This window comes from Peromyscus maniculatus, chromosome 12 (assembly GCF_049852395.1).
Source record: "Peromyscus maniculatus bairdii isolate BWxNUB_F1_BW_parent chromosome 12, HU_Pman_BW_mat_3.1, whole genome shotgun sequence".
Classification (NCBI taxonomy): domain Eukaryota; kingdom Metazoa; phylum Chordata; class Mammalia; order Rodentia; family Cricetidae; genus Peromyscus; species Peromyscus maniculatus.
In genome coordinates this window covers 39,198,558-39,221,525 of record NC_134863.1, presented here as the reverse complement: position 1 = coordinate 39,221,525, position 22,968 = coordinate 39,198,558, and the positions used below count along the sequence as shown (strand labels likewise).

At 42.7% G+C, this 22,968-nt stretch overlaps 1 protein-coding gene and 1 pseudogene across 1 annotated transcript; both read left to right on the top strand.

The window, feature by feature from the left end:
* Nucleotides 1–9,419: 9,419 nt before the first annotated feature.
* C12H3orf85 (chromosome 12 C3orf85 homolog) lies at nt 9,420–22,437 on the top strand. The gene is made up of 3 exons (XM_076548327.1): nt 9,420–9,574; nt 20,487–20,623; nt 22,234–22,437. The coding sequence occupies exons 1-3, from the start codon at nt 9,526–9,528 to the stop codon at nt 22,321–22,323; spliced, it is 276 nt and encodes a 91-aa protein (XP_076404442.1). The 5' UTR covers nt 9,420–9,525; the 3' UTR covers nt 22,324–22,437.
* Nucleotides 11,873–11,991, top strand: LOC121821842 (5S ribosomal RNA; annotated as a pseudogene).
* Nucleotides 22,438–22,968: the final 531 nt, after the last annotated feature.

Sequence of the window (22,968 nt, the reverse complement as noted above, 5' to 3'; positions counted from 1 at the left end):
TGTTTTATCTTCATCTCACCAGAAAGAATAAACAGACCAATGGGCCAACCCGGATGGGAACACTGACTAAAATTGTACATTGACTTTGACCTGTTCACAGCGGACGGAGACACAGATAATTTAACCGCCTTGGAACCTCTAAGGAAGAAACTGAATTAGAAAGATTACGGGAATGGGGGAACAGTGTTTGTTGTTTTTCTCAATGCTCTGTTCCAACCACAAAGAAACAGCGACCTCACCAAGAAAAACCATTGCATCATAGACAGGCTGCAGCACCTGCCATCCCACAGCTGGGCCGTCTTCCGAACACTTCTGTGGACATGACAGCTAGGGGGAGTAAAACTGCCCACATTTGAAGGCTCTTCTCTTTGCTGCTGTCACAGAAATTGTGACCAGAAGAAAGTTTTAACCTCAGTTCTTATCTGCTGAAGGAAGGCATTCAGCCAAAAGACAAACAATTAAGACAGAGTTTAGCAAAGTAAAGCACTGGATGCTACAAAGCCCGGAGCCAGCTGGCCCAAAGGAGATTTGCACCATGAAACTCTAAGACTCTTTTATGAGTATTTATGAGGTGGGTGGCATAGTCTTGGGAGGTCAGGTGACCTCTGCTCCCCTCCATGGGACTGATTGCCCTTTTAGGGTACTTTTATGATCACTTTGGAAAAGGTCAGAAGTGATCATAACCACAGTACAAATGGGATTACAGCGCAGCTGGGCTCCTTTGAGGACACAGACCCTTGTTCATTTGCATGTGTGTCAATTTGGAAAGTGCCCAGTGCCCCTTTGCTTCTACATAATGTGAGGAACCTAAGCACCCCTGGGATGTTTAACTACAAAGGGGCATTTTAACTGTCAGGAGACACAGCCACCAAAACACACCTACAGTTTCCTTGATCCCGCACATAAAATGCTTTGATTGCCAGGTCTCAAAGTGTCGCTTCAAAATTCATCCATCAAGTAGGGCATTGAGGCACAGAACTATTATCCCAGGACTCAGGAGGCCAAGGCAGGGGGCTCATGAAAGTTTGCGGGTAGCCTGATCTACATAGATCCAGGTTAGCTAGAGTTTCCTAGTGAGACCTATCTCAAAAAGAAAAGAAAAGAAAAATGTCACAGGTTGAATCCTAAATCATAACTCCAATACCCAGAATGTAGTTGTATTTGATGAGAAAGCTTCTAATGAGGTAATTATTTTATAATGAGATTGTTAGAATGGGCTCTGATCCAATCTGACCTGTTCCCTTTAGGAAGAGGTCATTAGGACACAGACAGACATCAGGGATGCATACACCCGTGCAGAGAAAACTACACACTGCACATGGAGAGACAGCAGGAGAGGCCAAGAAGACTTCAGAGGAGATGAAGCCTACCGGCACAATGATCCTAGATTTGGATCTCCGGGCATTGTGAGGAATACATTTTTGGTTTTTTAAACCACACAGTTTTTGGCATTTCACTACGGCAGCCCTGGCAAGTGAATATCACTACCCAACAGCCATCAGTAGGAAACAATAGGAAGTGATTTCTGCCCCTTTTTTTTATGTCGTCCCCCCCCCTTATAAAATAGTGTGTTTCTACATACCACAGACTAGCTTCTAACTAGTGGTCCTCCTACCTCACCCCAAAGTGCGGGAATTCCAGGCATGGGTCACCAAGCCAAGCTACTGCCATTCCTTTAACTTCCTGTATCTTTCCACCAGCTGGGAATTCTCAGTTTGCTTCCCCCAACCCTTCTCCCCGGCTGCGGCATCCGACTGTGATACAGCTCTCCCATACTCCTCTGTTGCACCTTGTGTCTCCCATCTATTCCACGGGGAAATTCAAGCCACGCTTTAAATCATTTAAAGCTATGCCTCTTCTCAGAGAACCCACACACTGTCCTTACATGTATGAAGCCGAAACACGCGCATTTAGTTATTTGAGCCTAAGTGACACTGTTGCTGTGGGAGGCTCGACAACACATTGCAGGGGGGAAAGGGCCATCATAAAGTGACAGCGCAGCCCTGATTTCAAATCTCTCCCCTATTATCAAGTTTATCTTGTGAGATTACCAGAGCCGTGGGAGCAAATTGCCTCCCCACAGAACTAATTCTAAGGCCCAAGGGGATCCTGCCGAGAAAATCCGGTCCTATTCACTTCTACCCTGAATCTCCAGCAATGTTTTCTTTGCTTTGGGCTTAGTGAAGCATGAATGACTTAGCAAATGATAGGCTGCGATTTGATAGTGAGCCAAAGGGACAGCAACCGTCGATCGTTCTGTGCTCTGTGGACTATACAGCACATTGCTGATGCTCAATAAATGTCACATTTGTCAACTGTCAATTATTCAGTGTGTAATGAGGAAAACGCCTTAGCAAGCATTACCTCAAAACTTAATTGAGACGCTGCAGAATTCCAACACCATATCACAGAACAGATTGCCACTTTGCCTTAAACAGCAAGACTTGTATACGTTTGTATTAATGGCACATCTCGAAATTACTGTAATTTGTTCACAGTGACAACTGATAGAAAGTCACCAAGTTATTAAGCATCAGTGATAGGGAAATCTTTCCCCCACTTTTTATGTCGTTTTTATTGTTTTAAGACAGTGCCATGGGTCGGCAAGCTGCTCAGCAGATTAAAGTACTTGCAATACAAACAAGCTTGAGTTGGTACCCAGAACCCGCGGCAGGAGAGAACCAACTCCTGAACTGGTACTCTGAAATGCAGGGGTGAATAAAAAACCTACACACTCAACATAGAAATCTTATTCACAAATAAAAATAATAAATAACAACAACAGCAATAATAATTAATTTAAAATGTTGAAAGACCGTGTCTTTACTTTGTAACACAGGCTGTCCTCATATTTGCTGGGTAGTTTCAGCTAACTTCAGATTCACCATTCTCCTGTCTCAACCTGCAAAGAGCTGGAATTGCACATATAGACAACCATGCTCAGCTAACAAGAGTTTTGTTGCTGTTTTTTAAGTTGTGTATGTGAGTAAAACAGGAGATTTTTTAAAAATTCCACCAGCAGACTAATCACAAATATTGTTATGAATACCCTGGGGCCTGCCCTGCTAATACGTAGGGTACACTTGGTCCCTCTGATCCAATAGGCTTACAACGGGCTTTCCTTCCCTGCAATCATCTTCCAGCCTTCCACCTGACTCCTTTTGTCCTCATGGAAAATTAAACCAACCACAGTTCCCTCAAATTTCCAGCAAACTGTTTTCTTCTTCCCTGGGAGCAGCTTTATTACCCTTGTGTAACTCTGGTCTTTGAAACAAATGCATGTGAAATACTTCTAGAATAGATAGAAGAATGAACACACATGAAATAGTTGTTGGATGCATAAATTACTACTGCAGGATCGGACTATTCGATCCCCACTTTCTGTACTTTCATACTCAGTTTGGGGCATACAAGTTAGCACAAAAAACTGGGTGTGGTGTCCCATGCCTTTAACCCCAGCACTGGGGAAGCAGAGGCAGACGAATCTCTGTGAGTTTGAGGTCAGTCTGGTCTACAGAGCAAGTTCTATGACCTCTAGGGCTGCACAGAAGAACCCTGTGTTAAAAACCAAAAATTAAATGAAAAAATAAATTTAAAAAACAAGTTCGTACGTAGACAGGGAGAAAGATCCTGACCAACACAGACCCAAGGATGGCTCCTTCCTCCTCCTCAGATCAAGTAGGATCAGTGCAGTATTTCAAAGGCAGTGAGTGACTTGCACCTGCTAAGGGACATTTATTATGCAAGTTGTTAAAGTCATTTCCAAAGGCTGTTAAACCGCAGGCCTCACAGGCTGTAACAAATTTTTAAATCTGTATCAAGCACACCAAAAATGAATACAAGGTCAGAATATATCTCTCCAAGATTACAGCTAATTTCTTCAAATTAATCCAATTCCCATTTTTAGCAGATTGTTGAGCGTGCCCTGCAATTGTGAGAGCAGCAATGAAATCCTGATGGACGTGTAGTTAGTGGTGAGACTATCATGTGCTTTAATGGGGGGAAAGGACTAAAGAGAAACAGTGTCTGCCGTTCGTCACAATTCAGAGTGTGCAGAAGATGAAAAAAAAAATCCACCTTCCAAGACAAAAGCATCTTCTATATGGTGATTCAATATTAATTTCTGTATTGAGCAGGTGGTCCTGAATCTGACATCGCACCTCCTTGAAGAGCTGCTCTGCGTGGAACAGGGCTTTACAGAAACCCTTATTCATTTGTTGCTGTGTCCTTCTCTGCCTAAATGGCAGCCAGTGACTCCAGGTGTGGTGGGAAATGTCCCCTGAGGGGATGCACACACAGCTGGCTCCTTCTTCCTGGACACCGGATTAGGCACAGACCACACCCAAACACCTATTTTCACAGAGAGATCCTGTATTAAGCAGGGAAGAAAAGTAAAGTGGTTGATTCCTGACTGAGGCAGAAGACAGCAGCAGAAGACTGCAGGTGTGATTTTTAAGAGGAATAAAGGGGAGGTCTGTGTTCGAATGGGCATGTTAATAAAGGTAGCTGAAGGGGGGCTTTTGATTGCTGGACTTCTGTGGGAGGCCAACTCGCACCTTTTAAAAGGGTTCCTATGAAGGGGAGAGAGGGATAAGAAACTTTTAGATAGAAAGGTAGTGAAGAGGAGAAAGACAGAAACACAGGATAGTTTCGTGGAGGTGGGAGAGGGCTGGATCAAAATCCAACAGCCCCTTCTGCCTCTTTAATAGGGCTCTTTATAACAATGCCAAAGGGTGGGGCAAAAGACCTCCCCCTTGCTAGATCAAAGCACACTGCACAGCCAAGTGTAGACCCTTCCAAACAGCCGGTAACCACCCTCGTGGTCAAATCATCCCCTTATGCAGTCCTGCTGGGTAAAGCAAGCTCAGATTCTTAGACCCGAAGTAAGTTCTCGCTAGGAAACCTCTGTGGGTCTCTACAGACTTTGATTTCTTTGATAGTTAGACTTTGGTGGTCAGCCTCAGGGGGAGGAAGGAGCCAAATAAGGGAATAGACCTTGGCTTTAGGGATGTGATCTATGGTTTACAAGGGAGAGGGAAGGGGCAAGGGCAAGGCCAGCCAGCTCCAAGTGTGTCATGATCCGGCACGCTAGAGCCCTTCACCCTCAATGGGTGAATATGAATTATGGTAAGCCTCTACCTGCTGTCAAATTGGTTTACAAATGACCCTTTCCCGGGTGCTGTGAGGAAGTGCTCTTCTCCTATACCTGCTCTGAGAACCCCAGCTAACTTCATGGAAATAAGCGCCATCAGCAGCTCCTTTTCCAGAGGTCAACTACAGTTCCAAGTTCAGTGCAATGTTCAGTACGGTTTCCGTCTTCTCCTTGACCACGGGCTGTCTTTCACCATTCACTGAGGCTGAGGCGGTTGGATTGAGCCAGGCTGCACCATGCCCTTCACTCAACCTCAGAACTTTGTGAAGGAGGGATGCATTCTCCAAGGCTTTGCTGTCTGTGGAGTCTGATGGCAGTGGTGGTGGTTCTGCAGTCTGTGGAGTCTGATGGCATTTGATTCTGCAGTCTGTGGAGTCTGATGGCATTGGTGGCAGTTCTGCAGTCTGTGGCTTCTGATGGCATTATTGGTTCTGTAGTCTGTGGAGTCTGATGGAATTGGTAGCATGACTCAGCACCTACACCAATTTCATCTTCTTCCATGGTAGAAGAAACTTTTCTCTCCTTTATTTTTCTTCTTTAAAAAAACAAAACAACAACAAAAATACCCAATCCGGGTGGTGGTGGCACATGCCTTTAATCCCAGCACTCTGGGAGGCAGAGCCAGGCGGATCTCTGTGAGTTCAAGTCCAGCCTGGTCTACAGAATGAGATCCAGGACAGGCACCAAAGCTACACAGAGAAACCCTGTCTCGAAAACAAACAAACAACAACAAAAACCAAAAAAAAAAAAAAAAAAATACCCATCATTTTGATGATATTAAATGTGATTTCCCTCTCTTCTCTCTTTTACATGTCATTGGTATGCAAGAGACTCTGGGAGCTAATGGATCTGTCCTAGCATAGAAAAACAGCTATTTCCAAGTAGGAAACTTCAGTTATAAACAGCCCAGGGGTGGGCTTCATTAATCCATGCTACTTGATCTTTTTTTTTTTTCAAAGATAGATGTTTCAATTTCATTTCAAAGAGCATTTCAGTTTATTTAGAATTAAGGTTGCCAATGCTCGTGGATTCTATCTTCTTTCATTCATAGATCACAAGAGAAGACAAGCTCTAAAGGAAAGTATTTAAAAACCCGAAGCCTCAACATAAAAACAGAAGTGCTTGCTACATGATGCTTATTTTGTGGAGCCAGCTGGATAAGGCTGCAAACTGACAGACCTGTCCTGGAAAACCCTGACTGGATTTAAGGCAGTTTAATTAAATTTGAATCAATTGATTCCATTAACTTTGATAGTGCTTAGTGAGGACTGTTGTATGACAGGCGCGTGCTAAGCTCTGAAGATACCCAGGGAAGCAGCAATCGTCTTCAGAAGGCTTGTCATTTACTTGGGAATATCACAATGTAGGGACGCCTGGCCCAAGTATTACAGGGAGGCGGATATTAGAAAAAGGAGCCCTGTCACACTTGATTCTCAAGGAAGGCTTCACTCACAGGAAGAACACTATTTTCTGGCCCGTGAAGGATTCTGCGTTATATCTTTGCTACTTCTATGAAACTGAGTTTGTTGGCCAGGCCGCGTTTGCCGCTGGGACTGTGAACACTTGATTTGACACATTGCCCAGCTCCCGCCTGTGTGCATGAGCATCATTGGGACTGCTCTGTGAAGATTCATCCTGAGTCTCGCTAGGAATCAGCTATGAGTCCAAATTCACCCTTCTGTAGCAGGACAATACATTATGATTTTCTACATCCCACCCAACAGAGATGAATAACCACTTGTTACATGAGAATAATAAAACACACAAAGCAACCCCACTCCATCCCTCTTCCACATAAGCCTTGTTTTTTTCTTAAGTTCATAAACTGAAAAATTATGAAAGTGGTGGCAGGGTAAGATATCATTTCTTTTTTCATCCTATAACTTTAATGTTAAGTATTTTCCTAAGGTTCCAGAATACAACACTGTTGATGTAACCAACCGTCTTATTAAATAAGAAACACAGAAACAATGTAAAAGAGAAAGCCGAGAAGTCAGAGCTCAGAGCTAAAATCTCACCCTTCCTCCTGCTGTCCCAGCTTCGCGAAAAGAGACCTACTTCCTGTCGGTTCGTATTTTTAAAGTATGTTGTTCTGCCTTCTCATTGGTTGTAAACCCAAACACATGACTGCCTCGTCACTGTCTGAATGTACAGCCCCCTAGGTCTTAAAGGCATATGTCTCCAATGCTGGCTGTATCCCTGAACACACAGAGATCTTATGGGATTAAAGGCGTGTGCCACCACCGCCACACTCTTGCTATGGCTCTAATAGCTCTGACCCTGAACACACAGATATCTATGGGATTAAAGGCGTGTGCCACCACCGCCACACTCTTGCTATGGCTCTAATAGCTCTGACCCCCAGACAACTTTATTTATTAACATACAATCAAATTAATATTTCAGTACAAATCAAAATAATATTTCAATACAATTAGATTACCACCACACAACACACAACTAAGAATCTTACCTCTCCTCAGAGTCAAAGCGAAGGAGGTCAATGGAGTTGTAGAGGTGGATACTGTACCTGGGAAGTGTGGAATAGATGGACACCTGGGAAGTGTGAGGTAGATGGACACCTGGGAAGTGTGCTGCAGATGGACACCTGGGAAGTGTGGTATAGATGGACACCTGGGATGGGCTTCCAAGTTCGCTATGCTTCTTTTCAGATCTAGTTCTACAAGCTCAGGAAGACACAATCCCAGCTAGAGATCCAGGTATTCCAAATACCCTGTGTTAGGATCCTGTACATGCGCAGCTGGGGGTCTTGTATCTTACGTCTTATGCCATCAGCAGGCGCTGGCAACTACGTGGTCACACAATCTGCATCTTAAAAAGCTGGACACGGACCCCCCCACACACTCTCTCTGTGTTCTCTCCCTGCTCTCTGCTCTGCTTCCCTCCCCCACCAGGACTGGTTCTCCCCTCTTTCTCCCCACCCCCACCTTTCCCTCCTAATAAAGCTCTAAACCTACCACTGGGTTCTGTCGTGACCGTGACCTTTCCACGCGGTAACCAGCGCTGCCACCAGCACCGGTTAACTTTCACCCTGCCCAATTCAGATGGCCATCGAGGAGTTGTTTTCACCACTATTACCTCTTTATACATATTCCAAATTGCAACTCTTGGTGAGACCGGGTAACAGATGTACGATTTGCCATTCGGAACCAATTGTTTCAGATGATGAATTCACTCAGCTGACTGTTCATCACACCAGGGAAAAAGCAATTGTTGGAGACATGAAAGTAAGGCTGCTGGTTTTACTCCTCTATTCTTTTGTTGGAAACAGATATTGCAGTGCAGCCAGACACTTCGTTCATAATTAAGCTTTATTTTGAGATGTGTAGATTTGCACACACTTGTAAGAAATAACCCAGAGAGACCCCATGTGTCCTTTACCAAGGTTTTCCCAATAGGAGCATCTTGCAAAAGTAGAGTACAATCTAACACAGAGAGGGAGTGTTAACATGGATATAATCTGTTATCTCACAGGTTTCCTGGTTCTGCATGGGCTCGTTTGTGTGTGATGAGCAGTCAGTTCCCTTAAATTTGATCACATTTTTGTTTCCATCCTCACCACCGTCCAGGTACAGAGGAGATCTACCAACACATTCCCCATTTGTAGTCTATGTTGGCGTCCTTCTCTCTCTTTATCCCTAATCTCTCGCAACCACTATTCTGTCCTGAATATCCATAATTTTGTCATTTTTCAAGAAGATTAAATAAATGAACCATAAAGGATGCAACCATTTTACGGCCACTGAATTCCCTGCAATTCACTCAGCTGCTCTGTCTACAAATGATGCTTTTTACTGCCGGTAGAAATCATGATACACATGTACTACAACTTAACACTCAATGTTGAATAGCAACTGGTTTGTTTCATGGCTTGGTTTCCTATTAATAAAGCTGTTGTGGGCCTGAGTGTTGCATCTCTGACATCCATGTCCAGTCGTGGAATTGTTGGGTTGAATGCTTATTATGTGCTGTGGCTTGTAAGGAATTGCCAAACTGTTTTCTGACATCATTGTACTTTTAAAAATATTTCCACTAAGAGTAGATGAGTGATCTTGGCTCCCTATCTTTTTTTTTTTCTATATTATGTAAATGTGCATGGATGATTAAATTGGCAAGTAAATAAATGGTTCGTGTAAGTACAGCCTGTAAAGTCACTTCAAAAAGTCCAAAGGTAAAAAGGCGAGTGGTGTATAAAAGTGCTACGTCAAGCAAGGGCCTCTCCCTGACGTCTTCTAGGCCTTCAGGTACACAGTAAATGCTTTATACGCCTGGGAAAAAGTATCTGACGGACCCTAAAGCTTTATCTGGGCTAGGCTAAAATAAACACATCTTTTTCTTTCTAAAACAGGATCATGGCCTATAAATTGCTTCAAGCAGCTGTGTGCTCCACCTTGCTAATAGGTAAGAGACAACTTTTCATGTCTGCCGCATCTTTTACAACTATTAGCGTGGTAACGCCTTTTAACTTTGTAAAGATAGGAACAAATGTGTCTCCCCTGTAGACCTCAAAGGCACTGAAGGAGCTGAGGAAATGCGCTGTGCTACGGTTTTGAAGCTGTTTGTGTAGTGAGTGTGTTATTGCTGTATTTCCAATTATGAATTAATGTATTAACATGCTGGTTTAATTGTTTCTTCCAAAGAAGTGTCCTGGTGTCCTTGAACAAAGGAAAGATAAAAACAACTTTTCAACATTGTAATGCTCACACAGTAGCAGTGTAAGGAGACCTCCAAGTACTTTGGAAACATGGATTCATTGACCTTCTCTGAGCTCCATGTTTTAGAGACAGATCAAGGAAAGCACCAGAGAGTCCAGGTGATTTGCTGCCAAACTGACCCAGGAAATTTGAAACTTACATCAGAATTGAACTGAATGGTCATTTGTCTTCCTTGTAACCAACCCTGAAAATACTTAAATTAACAGTTAAGCCTATATGATTTATACATATTTCTGGTAAAGATCCTTAATTCAGAATAAATTTGTTTCTTTCAAAAGTTTAAGACACATACAAAGAATTATTTTTTTACATGAAGCTCCTCCCATAGATAGAAGCAACTCTATGTGTGTCTATATGTATATTTAGCCATTAATTCAAAGCTCTCAGATGCTAATACAACTACCTGCAGGACAATTAAATGGGCTAACATTGCTTCAACAAAAAAGAAAATGAAGTTGGATAACTAAAGCTCAAGAGAAAAACAATCTGAGAAATGGGAAGTAAGACTAGAGAATCATTCGCTGTCCTGGGTCAGCCCTTCATACCTCGGGGAAGGACCCTGTTCTATTTACAGGCTGTAGACACTACCTTTAGAATTATGCTCATTCATAGCACTAGTAACTAACTAATAGTTAGTTTAATTAACATCTTCAAAACTAGACAGCTCTGTAGTGGGAAGCAGGTGTGGAGTCAACTTCCTCTGCTTCTGCCTCACTTTCTCGTTCATGTAAGAACAAAGCCTTTCACCTGTGCTGTGGAACAATCTCTGTATACTGCAAATATTCATTACTCTCATTGTTAATAAAGAGCTGATTGGCTGATGGCTAGGCAGGATTTTTGGGGACAGAAAGAATGCTGGGAAGAAGGAAGGTGAAGTGAGAGAAGTCACTAGTCAGACAGAAAGGAAGCAGGACAAGCAGGAGAGGTAAAAGCCATGAGCCTTGGGGCAGCACATAGATGAATAGAAATGGGTTCGTTTAAGCTATAAGTGCTAGGTAAAAACAAGCCTAAGCTATCAGCCAAACATTTATAATTAATATTAAGTCTCTGTGGTTATTTGGGGAGCAGCTGGCAGGACAAGCTGATTGGTGCTCTAGATGGAAAACTCTGCCTACACATCTGTACTTCCCAGGACCCTTCCTATCCTTAAATAAATGAATTATTTGAAAGTTTATTTTTATCATTTACAGTTTTCTTCATAACAGATTAGCTATGCAACAAATGGCTTCTCCCCTGGAACTTGACTTAAGGTGAGTAGGGAGAAAGCCTCATTATCTATTTTCAAAAATGATGGCAAGCTTCACTCAAGTCATTAAACTTAAGAGCAGAGTTCCCAAAGTATCTTACAATTCTGTTTTCAAAGTAGTAACATAGACACTCCCTGGATAGGGAATTACAAGTGTGAGTGCCATCATTTGATTAAAAAAATCATTATACCTCCTTTGAACATTTAGGTCAAGAACTGCCTTCTCCTAAATTAAAGTCAGCAAATATTAATTCTGCCATCTAAGTTCCTTTTATGTGTCAGGGACTTTCCATATTATTGTAGTTCAAGTCTCCTGATCTCTCTGAAAATCAGATCCATGTCCCCATTTCATCAAAAGGAAACTGGGAACTTTGAGAAGTGATGTGAGCAAACGGCTCAGCTAATCCCAGGTGGGGTGCTGCAGCCCATTCACATCGTGTGTGGGGGACTGCTGAGGGCAAATTCTTCTTCCTGCTACATGCTACGTTCACTGCAGCACTGCAGTCAGAGTGGAGGCGTCGTCCTGGAGAACTAGACCCACTAAGATGACCACTGGTTCCTCACCAAAAAAACAGGAGTCAGCAAGTTGGGTGACCATATTTGACAAGGTAACAGGGCCCAGCCAGCAGCTTTTCCAGGCAGTTCCTCACTCTAGCACTGCTCTGAGTAGTGCTAAATCCAGTGCATCTCCGTCTCAATGGGGCATTTATTAAAATCAAATATAAAGAGTGCATTGGGGTCTATGGCCATACTACCCTAAATGCACCAGATCTTGTCTGATCTCGGAAGCTAAGTAGGGTCAAGCCTGGGTAGTACTTGGATGGGAGACCTCCTGGGAATACTGGGTACTGTAGGCAGTGTGGGGAGAAAGTAATATGGGAATTGGGGCTATAGCTCAGGTTGGGGAGTGTCTGTCTAATATGCCCTGAAACCCTGGGTTCAGTCTCCAGCACTATATAAACCTGATATTGTAGTGCATGCCTGTAATCCTGGCACTTAAAAAAGATCAAGAGATGTTCAAAGTCATCCTTGGCTACAGAATGAACTGGTGGCCAGCCTGGCCTGCAAGGGATTCTATGGAAAATAAATGAATTTGAAATCCATTTCCCTGGTAAGACATTCTTTGAACATTATTAAAGATTAAATGGAGTAGGGAGTGATAGCACATATCTGCCATCCCAGCACTCGTGAGGCTGAGGCAGCAGGATCATGAGGAAGGGGCTAACCTGGGGTACATGGTAAGATCCTGTCTGAAACAAAATACTAACTGCAGGGTATATGGTTGATGATTTTGGTTGTTTCTGATTTTCTTTTCAGAAGATAGTTTTCATTGCTATTTGCTAAAATAAAACCCAGATTTCTTTCCCTCAGCATTTACGCCTTTCTGTTTTGATTTAGCAACTGGAGTTGACCCACATGTGAAACAACTTGGAGGTCCATGTCCATGTTGTTGACCTGTGATCACATCTGTCCATAAAGTACAAGGATGTCTGCTGTCAACAGGGAGAAAAATCAACTGCCTGTGGCCTGTTTGTCTCAGGCCATTCCAGCCCTTAGTTCTCACTCCACAGTTAGTAAGCCATGGCGATCTGTTTTGAAAGACTTTCCATTTTCACTTTGGCTTTTTTGGTTTTTTTTTTGTTTTGTTTTCTGACAAGAGCTTTTGGCTCACACTTCTTTCTCAGGACCTTGTCTGCACCTGTACTCTCCCTCTGCCAGCCTTCTTCCTGGCCGTAGGAGTGGCCCTTTGCAGCAACCCCTTGAAAGGCTCTAATCCTTTGAAGAGTTGGTATTTCCTGATGCAATTTTATTGCATGAGATTTTATTAATATAATTTTATCTGCTTAATTGTATTTAAGAATGAGTGGGACAGCGATGCCTTATGTAGCTCAGGGTGGCCTGGAATTTTCTGCGAAGCTCAAGAGGTCTGCCTGCCTCAGCCTTCTAAACACTGGGAGCACAGGTGTGGACCTGCACTGGTGTAGGATTGACTAATACTCTTAAGGATGTACATAGTGACAATAAATAACAGTGACAAGAAATAATTTAATTGGAGAAAAAAGAAGTGTCAACGCTAAAGACCAGATTCATGAGGTAGTTTGGATGGTATAGACACTGTTTTCCTAGTCATGTGCCACCATTTGTTGTCACCCTGGAAATATGGATTCCATCAACATACCCAGGCAGTGGCCCAGGGGTTACTGTCATATTGTATGAAATGCCACCTCTCATGGGTTTTCCACTTTCCTCCCCATGGGATTTAAAACTCATGAAAGCTTTGACACTCCCAGGACATATCCAAGAAACTGTGCAGTATGTCTGCCTGCGGATGAGGGTCACTTTCTGTGTGCCAAGAGCAGGAACAGGCTTGAGTTAAACTCAGGGAGTGCTGCTTTGCAAAATTCCCCACATATGCCTATAACACCAGCCCTCAGTAAGCTGCGACGGGGGCATAGCATTGAATTGGAGGCCACTGTGGGCTACATCAACAATTCTCAGGTCAATAAAGCTGAAGTTTCTCAGCTGACAGTTCAGATGGGAAGACTCCTGTTAAATATTTCAACACACCGGAATTGGAAATCCAGTCTATAATTGAGTCTACCTTTCTGTTTTCCTGGCTTACTTCTTCCCACCCTTACCCCACCCACCCACTGCCCCTGCCACTGGGCATGCTCCTTCCTGCATGGCTTCTCACCTTTGATGACCTTCTGTTATTTGTTGCCTCCCATTTCTTCAGTTTTCTCTCCTTCCCCTTGATTCCTTTTGATCTGTTCTTTCTCTATTTTTTTAAACTCTTTTGTTCCTTTTTGATGTGGGTCTCATGTATCCCAGGTTAACACACCCCACCCCACCCCCATTTCATTTTCCAAGTGCTGTGATGACAGGCACACACCACAACCACCAGGTGTTGCATGAATCTTAAATGGTCTTATAGCAAAAACCCAGAGCCAGATATCAGGGTGAAAGCTGCCGGGCGGTGGTGGCACACGCCTTTAATCCCAGCACTTGGGAGGCAGAGGCAGATGGATCTCTGTGAGTTAGAGGCCAGCCTGGGCTACCAAGTGAGTTCTAGGAAAGGCGCAAAGCTACACAGAGAAACCCTGTCTCGAAAAACCAAAAAAAAAAAAAAAGAAAGAAAGAAAGAAAAAGAAAAGGAAGAAAGAAAGAAAGAAAGAAAGAAAGAAAGAAAGAAAGAAAGAAAGAAAGAAAGAAAGAGAGAAAGAGAGAAAGAAAGCTTGAAGATCAGAGAAGCAGAGCAAGCCACAGCCACGACCTCTTACCTCACTAACTCCTCAGCCTGAAAGAGAGTGAGCTCCTGTCTCTTTACACCTTATATTACTTTCTCTGCCCAGCCATATCACTTCCTATCTCAATCTTCCTAGTGCTGGGATTAAAGGTGTGTGATTCCCAAGTGCTGGAATTAAAGGTGTGTGCCACCACTGCCTGGCTCTGTTACTCTTTTAGTCTGGATTAATCTCGTGTAGTTTAGGGGGGGCCTTGAACTCACAGAAATCCAGACGGATCTCTGCCTCTGCCTCCCAAGTGCTAGGATTAAAGGCATGTGCCACCACTGCCTGACTTCTATGGCTAACTCTGTGACTAGCTCTGTCCTCTGATCTTCAGGCAAGCTTTTATTTCTTAGATTACAAACAATATATCACCATAACCAGGCTCTCCTGCTAATTTTTTTGAGACAAACTTTCATTATTTAGCCCAGGTTAGCCTAAAATTTTTAATCTTCCTGCCCTAGCCTTCCTGGTGCCAGGATTAGAGGCACATGTGACTCTGACAAGATTGTTTCTTCCCCTTATTTCTTTCTAATTTCCTTTCTCTCCTTCACTTTCTCTCATAACACAAATCACCCTATTCTCTCATATTCATTCGTCTCTTCTCCTCACCACCCCTGCTCCATTTTCACCTGACTTGGCAGAAAGTGAGAGGATTTGTTGTACTAAATACAAGTCTTCCATCCCCCAAAGACACATGTTTGAATCTGTAACCAAAGTTAAGAGTGAGAAAGGAATGAAATAGGTGGTCTTAGTATGCTCTTAGAAAAGAACTTAGCCGGGCGGCGGTGGCGCACACCTTTAATCCCAGCATGTGGGAAGCAGAGGCAGGAGGATCTCTGAGTTTGAGGCCAGCCTGGTCAACAGAGTGAGTTCCAGGACAGCCAGGGCTACACAGAGAAACCCTGTCTTGAAAAAACAAACAAACAAGAAAAGAAAGGAAGGAAGGGAGAGAGAGGGGAAGGGAGGAAGGAAGGAAAGAAGGAAGGAAGGAAGGAAGGAAGGAAGGAAGGAAGGAAGGAAGGAAGGAAGGAAGGAAGGAAGGAAGGAAGGAAGGAAGGAAGGAAGAAAAGAACTTGAAGCTAACCATGGTGGCTTTTGCCTGTAATTACAACACTGAACACTGAGGCAGGAACACAGCAGTGAATCAAGGCCATCTTGGGCTACCAAGCAAGATCCTGTCTCAAGGGAAAAAAAATAATGAGAGGGAGATGGAAATAAAACTCAACAGAGAATACCTGATCTTTGTTCCTACATTTATAGATATTTAAAATGTTTAACATTATTGATACATTTGTGTATCATTTTCACATCATCCTCTTCTATACTTACTTCTTTGGGACCATTTCTATTTTATTCCAGCACATCTTAAAGAGCATACGACTCTGCCTCCCTTGACAACAGAAAGGAGGCATGGAGGCAGGGCCTCCACGAAGTAGGCAGTCAACAGCAGGGACGGGAAAGCACGGGTCTTTTACACCTGGGGACACTGAAGAGTCATCCAGCCTGAAGTCTCTGCCCTCAGAGACTTTTTTGGAGGGTATTTGAGAACAATTCATTAGAATGGCAACAGAATTAGAATTATTAATTCTAACTAATAGAGAGTGAGGAAAGGAGCCATAAAGAGTTAGAAAGGGAGAAGCATTTTTTTTTTTGGCTTATGACGTTTTTTAAGGAAGGTATTAACCTGGCTGATATTAACTACATTCAGAAAACAAAAACACAAAATACTATCTTTAAAACCGACAAAGCAATAAAACACGGGGTTTAATTTCCAGAGTCCAGCAATATTAAATAGACCCACACACTTAAAACCCTGGTCTTGCTTTCACTAACTTTCAAGGTTGACCAGGCAAAATGAAAAAGGGAGGAGAAATTTCTCAAGCAGAGAAGGTAATAGCATGCCTCGCTATATTACTTAGATTTTATTTCCATCCTGGCCACTGACTTCTGATGTGACCTTGAGTGAGTCACTTCATCCCCTGGTGTCAATTTTCCCCTTTGTAATGCCAGATAATAAATAACACTCGCGGCCTCTCGCTCCTGGGTGATGTTATTATCACCATCAATTAATATTTATTGGCTGCCTCTTGGGCCCATTATGCTGAGGTGGGTGCTTTGCCCCAGGAAGAAAGAGAGGGTTGTATCAGTAAAACATTTTCCATGAAGAAAAAGAGAGCAGAGTTCCAAAGATAGGGTTATTAAAGCTTAAAATAGCAGTGACATATATTTTAAATCACACTTCTCTACTGAGGCTTATGTAATAGCTCCTTTGTTCTCAGAGGTTGTGCCCGGGTAATTGTGCTTTAGAATACTCATTTTACTCCTGGATGGCCCTAAGTAACACTATGTGAAGCAACCACGACACTTTCTTTTTCTACCTGGAAATTATAACCTATGCACCCATTATTTAGCAATATTATTATTTGCGGGTAATATTTGGTCTCCTTTGCATTGCAACTCAATTTCTTTAGAAAAACACCTTTTTCAACAGGATTATAAGGCCCAGGGTATGTAACACCATGACTTAACCCCTTTTCTTCAGGAAGAATAAATGAGACATCTGAGGGACACCCCCCCCATGAGCATCTCTTAAGCAGAAATGTCAGTGCTGGTTGGTCCAAACTCTGAATGAGTGAGGGCCCTTCTGAGTTTCTTCAAATCCGTGGTGACTTCCCATCTGCACTGTCATTATTACTCACCTGACAATTAGAAGAGCCTTGTGTCTTTTGACTTCCTCTCTCCTGTCCCCAACCGCCCCTCCACACCACCAACAAAGTAGAGCCATGAATGGAAAGACGCGTCATGTCGATACAGTGCTGTTCAGCCTTACAAAGGAATGGTAGACCATCCCTTCACATCATGGGTGGACCATGAATACATTTTGCTAAGTGAAATAAAACATGTATACTGGATGAGTCCACTTATTCGAGGTACCTGGAATGCATCTTCAGTAAGATAGGAAGGAGAACCGCGGTTACCAGAAACTAGGAGAAGATGGGTTGGGAGTCACTGCTAAAAAACATATCTACTGTCTACGCATGTCTATTCCTTTCCACTACACTGGCAAAGTTGGGGCCACTGAGTCTGGTCTTGGTTGGATATCTCGTTCCTTGCCTCTCAGCTCTTTTCAACTTCAAAAAACAATGTGTTCTCGTTTTCCACTGACTTTTCCTAGCTATTGAGACCTATATATCTGCTGACAATGCCAGGTTCTCTGTTATGTCTCCATGGTGGTATCCAAATTAATTATACCCTTAAAGCTGATTAAGATGATACATGCCTATATTTACAATACATAGGGGGTTGATGTAGAAGGATTGATGGATTGATAGGAATTTGTGGTCAGCCTTGTGTACATAGCCAGTACCGGACTAGCCACAGTTACATCTCAAGACCTTGTCTAAAAATTGAATGAAATAAAATAAAACAAAATATCCCTAATAAGTAGTTACACATACTACACATAAGTAGATCAGATGGTCTGATCCCAGTGTGTCTTCTCCGAGTTATCCATTAACTTTGACTATGAATTCTCACATGGTACAGGTGGCTTTTCCTCTATCTTTGCATGCATGCAGAGGTTATGGGCCAGGGTTATCTTCTGATTATCTTACCAAGCAATGACAATTATCAGAACAGGAACTAAAGAGAGGGAAGTGAAGGTCTTAGGGCACAAAATTTGCATACCTCTGAGAATATGTCTCTTGAGTGTTCTGTGCCTAGGGCCCTCCCTTACTTGACTATAGACCTACCCTTGTGAGCAATAATTCTCCTTGACCTTAGCAAGTGCCTACTGCTGTAGTTATCTACTGTGATGTAGCTAATTGCCTCAAACTGTAACAACTTAAAACAATAAGCATTTATTATTCCCATTTCAGGGTCAGGAGTTTGTGAACGCCTTAGGGCCTTGGTTCTGGCTTGAGTGTTTTGGTTTTTTTTTTTTAATGATACATTAAACAGGTGTGTTATAATCATCTTAAGGCCTGGCTAGAGCATCAGGTTCCCAGGTGCCCCGTGCACAGATGTTGGGAAGCTTTATTTCCTTGAATTGTGGGCCTCTTCCTTGGGACTGCTTGAGATCATAGCATCTACCTTCTCTTAGAGCAGATGAATCAATAAAGAACACTGTAGAAGCTACACAGTAGCCACAGAAGAAGCACATGCCATCATTTCAGCAGTGTCTGGGGCTACACAGGACAGCCCTATGAATGGAAAGAGGGGAATGTATAGGGGTATGAGCATCAGGAGGCAGAGAGGTGAGGGAGTCATAGGAGAGGTTTCCACAGATAGTGGAAAGAGTTGGGTTGCATGAAATCAGATTAGTTAATTTAAGACAATATTACTCTGGCACCTGTCACTACAATATTCTGAGATTAAATACTAACAGTTTTGACTCTTCTTTCTACTTATTTCTAACCATTGTTTTCATACACAGGCTTTGTAAATTCCAATTAAAATTCTTTTTCCACACACCATTCCTTTAATCTAAACTCAAAACTCCAGTCTCTTCTGCCATCCTCCTCAACAAATCTTTTCTTCATAAATGACCATCAAAACAGCTGTTTGTGCCTTATGCCCCATCCTCAAGAACAGTGTGCTGTGTCATTCTGCTGTATATCATTGACCTTTGACCCCCAACTCACCAGCAAGCCTCATGGGAAAGAATGCTCTATCTCATCATAACCTGGCTCCATACAAAGCATTGGTCATTAGCCCTGCTAATTGTGAGGCTGGATGGCTCCGAATGTAACATTCCTTAGCATTGCATTTTGTAAGAAATGTTTATCAAAAAATGAGGCTCAGATTATATTGTTGCCACAGAGGCAGGGAGTAGTTCTATTCTTTTCTCCACATTGACTATGTTGTGATGCATTCCTGAGCAGGGTTGTTATACTTGAAACAAAAGATAATATACTGTCAACATAAAGACTTCAAGATGGAGAACTCACAGGGCCTCACCCTTAGATGAAGTACTACATGGCATATAATGGCTTCTGAGAGAGAGAGAGAGAGAGAGAGAGAGAGAGAGAGAGAGAGAGAGAGAGAGAGAGAGAATATCAATCTTTTCCAGGGAAGAATCCCAGATTGGTTAACAGATCCCTTGTCAATTATAAATACACACACACACACACACACACACACACACACACACACACACACGGAATTAGTGGGGCACAGGAAGAGTCAGAGAGGGAAGAAGGGGAGGTAAAAATGAAAATAATGTGAATATCATTCACATGTAGGAAGTTCTCAAAGGAAAAAAGCAATAGAAAGATTCTAGCAGTTTGGTTTTGGTTTTTGTTAATGTGTGTGGGTAGGAAGACTATCCAGTGCTCTTAACCACTGAACCATCTCTCTAGCCCCTTGGAGATTGTGTGTGTGTGTGTGTGTGTGTGTGTGTGTGTGTTAGTTTTTGAGACAAGAGATTGCTGGTTTCAAAGTCTCTATGTAGCAGGATACAAACTGGCTGGTTTAAGACAGGGAGCCTCTATTAATTTATGCAGCCCTTATAACAACTCAATATGTGTCACTACTAGAGTCCTTTCCCGACAATAAAACTAGAGCTTAGAATAATTAAGTAATTTCTGCAGAAAAGCAGTGTCGCAGACGTTGAGGCTCCCATACATGTTCCACAACCCTGCAACACTTTTCCATCCACCTGTACGTTATAGTGGTGGCACAACAGAGGTTATGAAGGGCCTGCCATATCCCGCAGGGCATAGATTTCCCAGAATGCCCCACCTCAGAAACCTGGTTGGTTGCCCAAACACCAGAGCCAAGCCTGTTTATTATTATTATTATTATTATTATTATTATTATTATTATTATCATTATTATTATATTTTCGAGACAAGGTTTCTCTGTAGCTTTGGAGCCTATCCTGGAACTCACTCTGTAGCCCAGGCTGGCCTCAAACTCACAGAGATCCGCCTGGCTCTCCCTCCCGAGTGCTGGGATTAAAGGCGTGCGCCACCGCCGCCCGGCATCCGTGCCTGTTTTAGAAGAAACACAGACCGGTGATGCATTGTCCTAAAGATTCTGTGCCCTTGATCTAATTGCAGAAGTCTTGGGAGCCCCATTTTTGATGGAGGACCCAGCAAACCAGTTCCTACGCCTGAAAAGACAAGTAGTGCACTTGCAAGATCTCTGGGACCCAGGTCACAACCCGGATGCGGGGGAAACTGCACTGGCTGATGAGGTACTGGTATTGATACAAGTGGTCCTTTGCCGCCATCTCTTTCAACTGGCACCGCACGGCTGGCACTCTGAGGCCACCAGCCTTGCTTCACGCTTTCCTCCTTAGCTTCTGTGAGCCGTGATTTCTCTCTCTCCCCATAGAGAGATTTTTACCTGATAAATGCCACACCTTGCTTAAAGATTGAGCTCAAATGTCCTTTCCTCTCTGATAGCCTCCTCTTCATTCCAAGGGGACATTTGTGCTTCCTTCTCCCTTCCCTTTGCATACTGTTTATATGGAAACAGTTCTCAAAATATCACACGGGGGTTATTAGTTTCACATACCCAACCTCACCCAATTACAAAAGCAAGGCCCATGTCTTACTCATCCAGGTAATTATTCTTTGGATCTGTACAATCACTATTACACAGCCAAGGCTTAAATGTGTTATTGAAGGCTTGGGTAGGTGGAGAGTGGGTCGATTGATTGATTGAAGCCAAATGCAGTCTACTCTCAGTTGTTTAGTGACTAGTTTTCCTCTGTGATCATCACTGTGCCTTTGATGTCCCTTTATTTGTTTGTCTTTTTTTTTTTTAAGATTTATTTATCTATTATGTATACAGAAGAGGGTGCCAGATCTCATTACAGATGGTTGTGAGTTACCATGTAGGTGCTAGGAATTGAACTCAGGACCTCTGGAAGAGCAGTCGGTGCTTTTAAATTCTGAGCCATCTCTCCAGCCCACTGTTTGCTCATCTTTTGTACATTTTCCTACTCATTTGTTCCCACTCCAAGAGAAATAAGAATCAGGATGCATTAGCCAGATGCATCTCATGTTTACTTTTCTGTTAGAAGAAAACAATGAAACTCTGAACCCAGGGAAACTGCTAAATTACCCAAGGATGCCTGTTACCCATGATTCCCCTTTTACAATTTAACAACTTCAAAAAATAAGTCTATGACAAATTATAAACTTTCCTTCCTCCTTCCTCCTTCTCTCTCTCTCTCTCTCTCTCTCTCTCTCTCTCTCTCTCTCTCTCTCTCTCCCTTTCTCCCTCCCTCTCTTCCTTACTTCCTTTCTTTTTTCTTTCTTTCTGTACCAGGCTGTCACTGTCACCAGGCATAAGAACATTATAAAAACATAAAAAAGTGGAATGTCCTTGTTTTCATATAGCTACAATCCTAGCCTTGCTCTGCACTGTGAGGTCTAACTGGTCTACCAGGATCACTTTGCTTCTGCTTAGCAGCTGCTAACAGAAATCACCAGCCAGATAATGCATCTAGTTTTGTGCTCGCTTTTCTCCAACTGGCATCCTTTACCATTATTAAAACAAGACATTGTTTATTTGGCAAGTGAAATAATTACATAGACTTGATAGACTGTGCCTTCTTTATGGCATGTGGAAATTTTCAAGTGCACTCCTGCCTGAACCACAGACCAGTTCTGTAATCAACAAACAGATTCTGTAATGGAACAAGACTGCCACATTGATTCACAGTGTCATCCAGAAATTCTGTAACACATCTGAGCGTTAGAATAAACAGTTGAGTACAAGTGTTAGGTAATGAGAATAACCAATGCAGCTCATCTCCCATGCTCAGAGTTCTTGACTTGTGTGTTTCCTTTGCAGGCTTGGGAAGTGTGGACTGTTTTGAAAGCAAGTGTACATCGCTATTTCCACAAGAACACTTTGGCCTTTGATACATCTGCTGCCCAGTAAATGTGCTTGAATCATAAGAGGCAAAGAATATATATGCTAGGAGTCAGCAAGACAGTGTGCCCAAACCACAGGCTTGGAGAAATGGGGCAGATTTAATGTAGCTTTTGCTACATTATTATTATGTCTATCTCATGGAAATTTTGAAAGGAGCAATTATGAAAATCCTTGTAGACACCTGGAATTGGAAGTTCTCCATAAATGGCCAGTCTTGAGGATGAAAATGAAGACTAAAGTAAAAGCGTTTACCCAAAGGGGGCCTTTTCTGAGAGATGGGATACAAAATCAGAATAAAACATTCTACTCACAGCTCTGGGGTTTTTTGCCTCTTCTTTGAAGGAGTTCATTCACTTTTATGTGTTAATTCAAAGTGTAGTCCTCTCAAACAGAGATGGCACCTGCTGCCCTTTTCCTAATACTTTTCACTTTCTAAAGCCATTCTATTTTTATGTATCTTACTGTTTCTAGGTTAGCATACGAGGTGACACGTTTCAGCTTTCAACCATGACATCTCCATACATGTGTGTTCCTAGACTTTGTTTCCACCCCTGTATTCCCTCTTGCTCTCTTCCTGATTCTCTTTCTTCCTCCAGTGAGTCTCCCTTTCTGCCTTCTTACCACATGTACCCTGTTATGGGTTGTCCTTCT

Bases quoted from the DNA above. Each gene is read 5' to 3' on its own strand.
- C12H3orf85 (XM_076548327.1), top strand. From the start codon at position 9,526: ATGGCCTATAAATTGCTTCAAGCAGCTGTGTGCTCCACCTTGCTAATA. The intron at 9,575-20,486 runs GTAAGAGACAAC...ATCTAATTGCAG, and splicing joins GTGCTCCACCTTGCTAATAG to AAGTCTTGGGAGCCCCATTT. The intron at 20,624-22,233 runs GTACTGGTATTG...TTTCCTTTGCAG, and splicing joins AAACTGCACTGGCTGATGAG to GCTTGGGAAGTGTGGACTGT.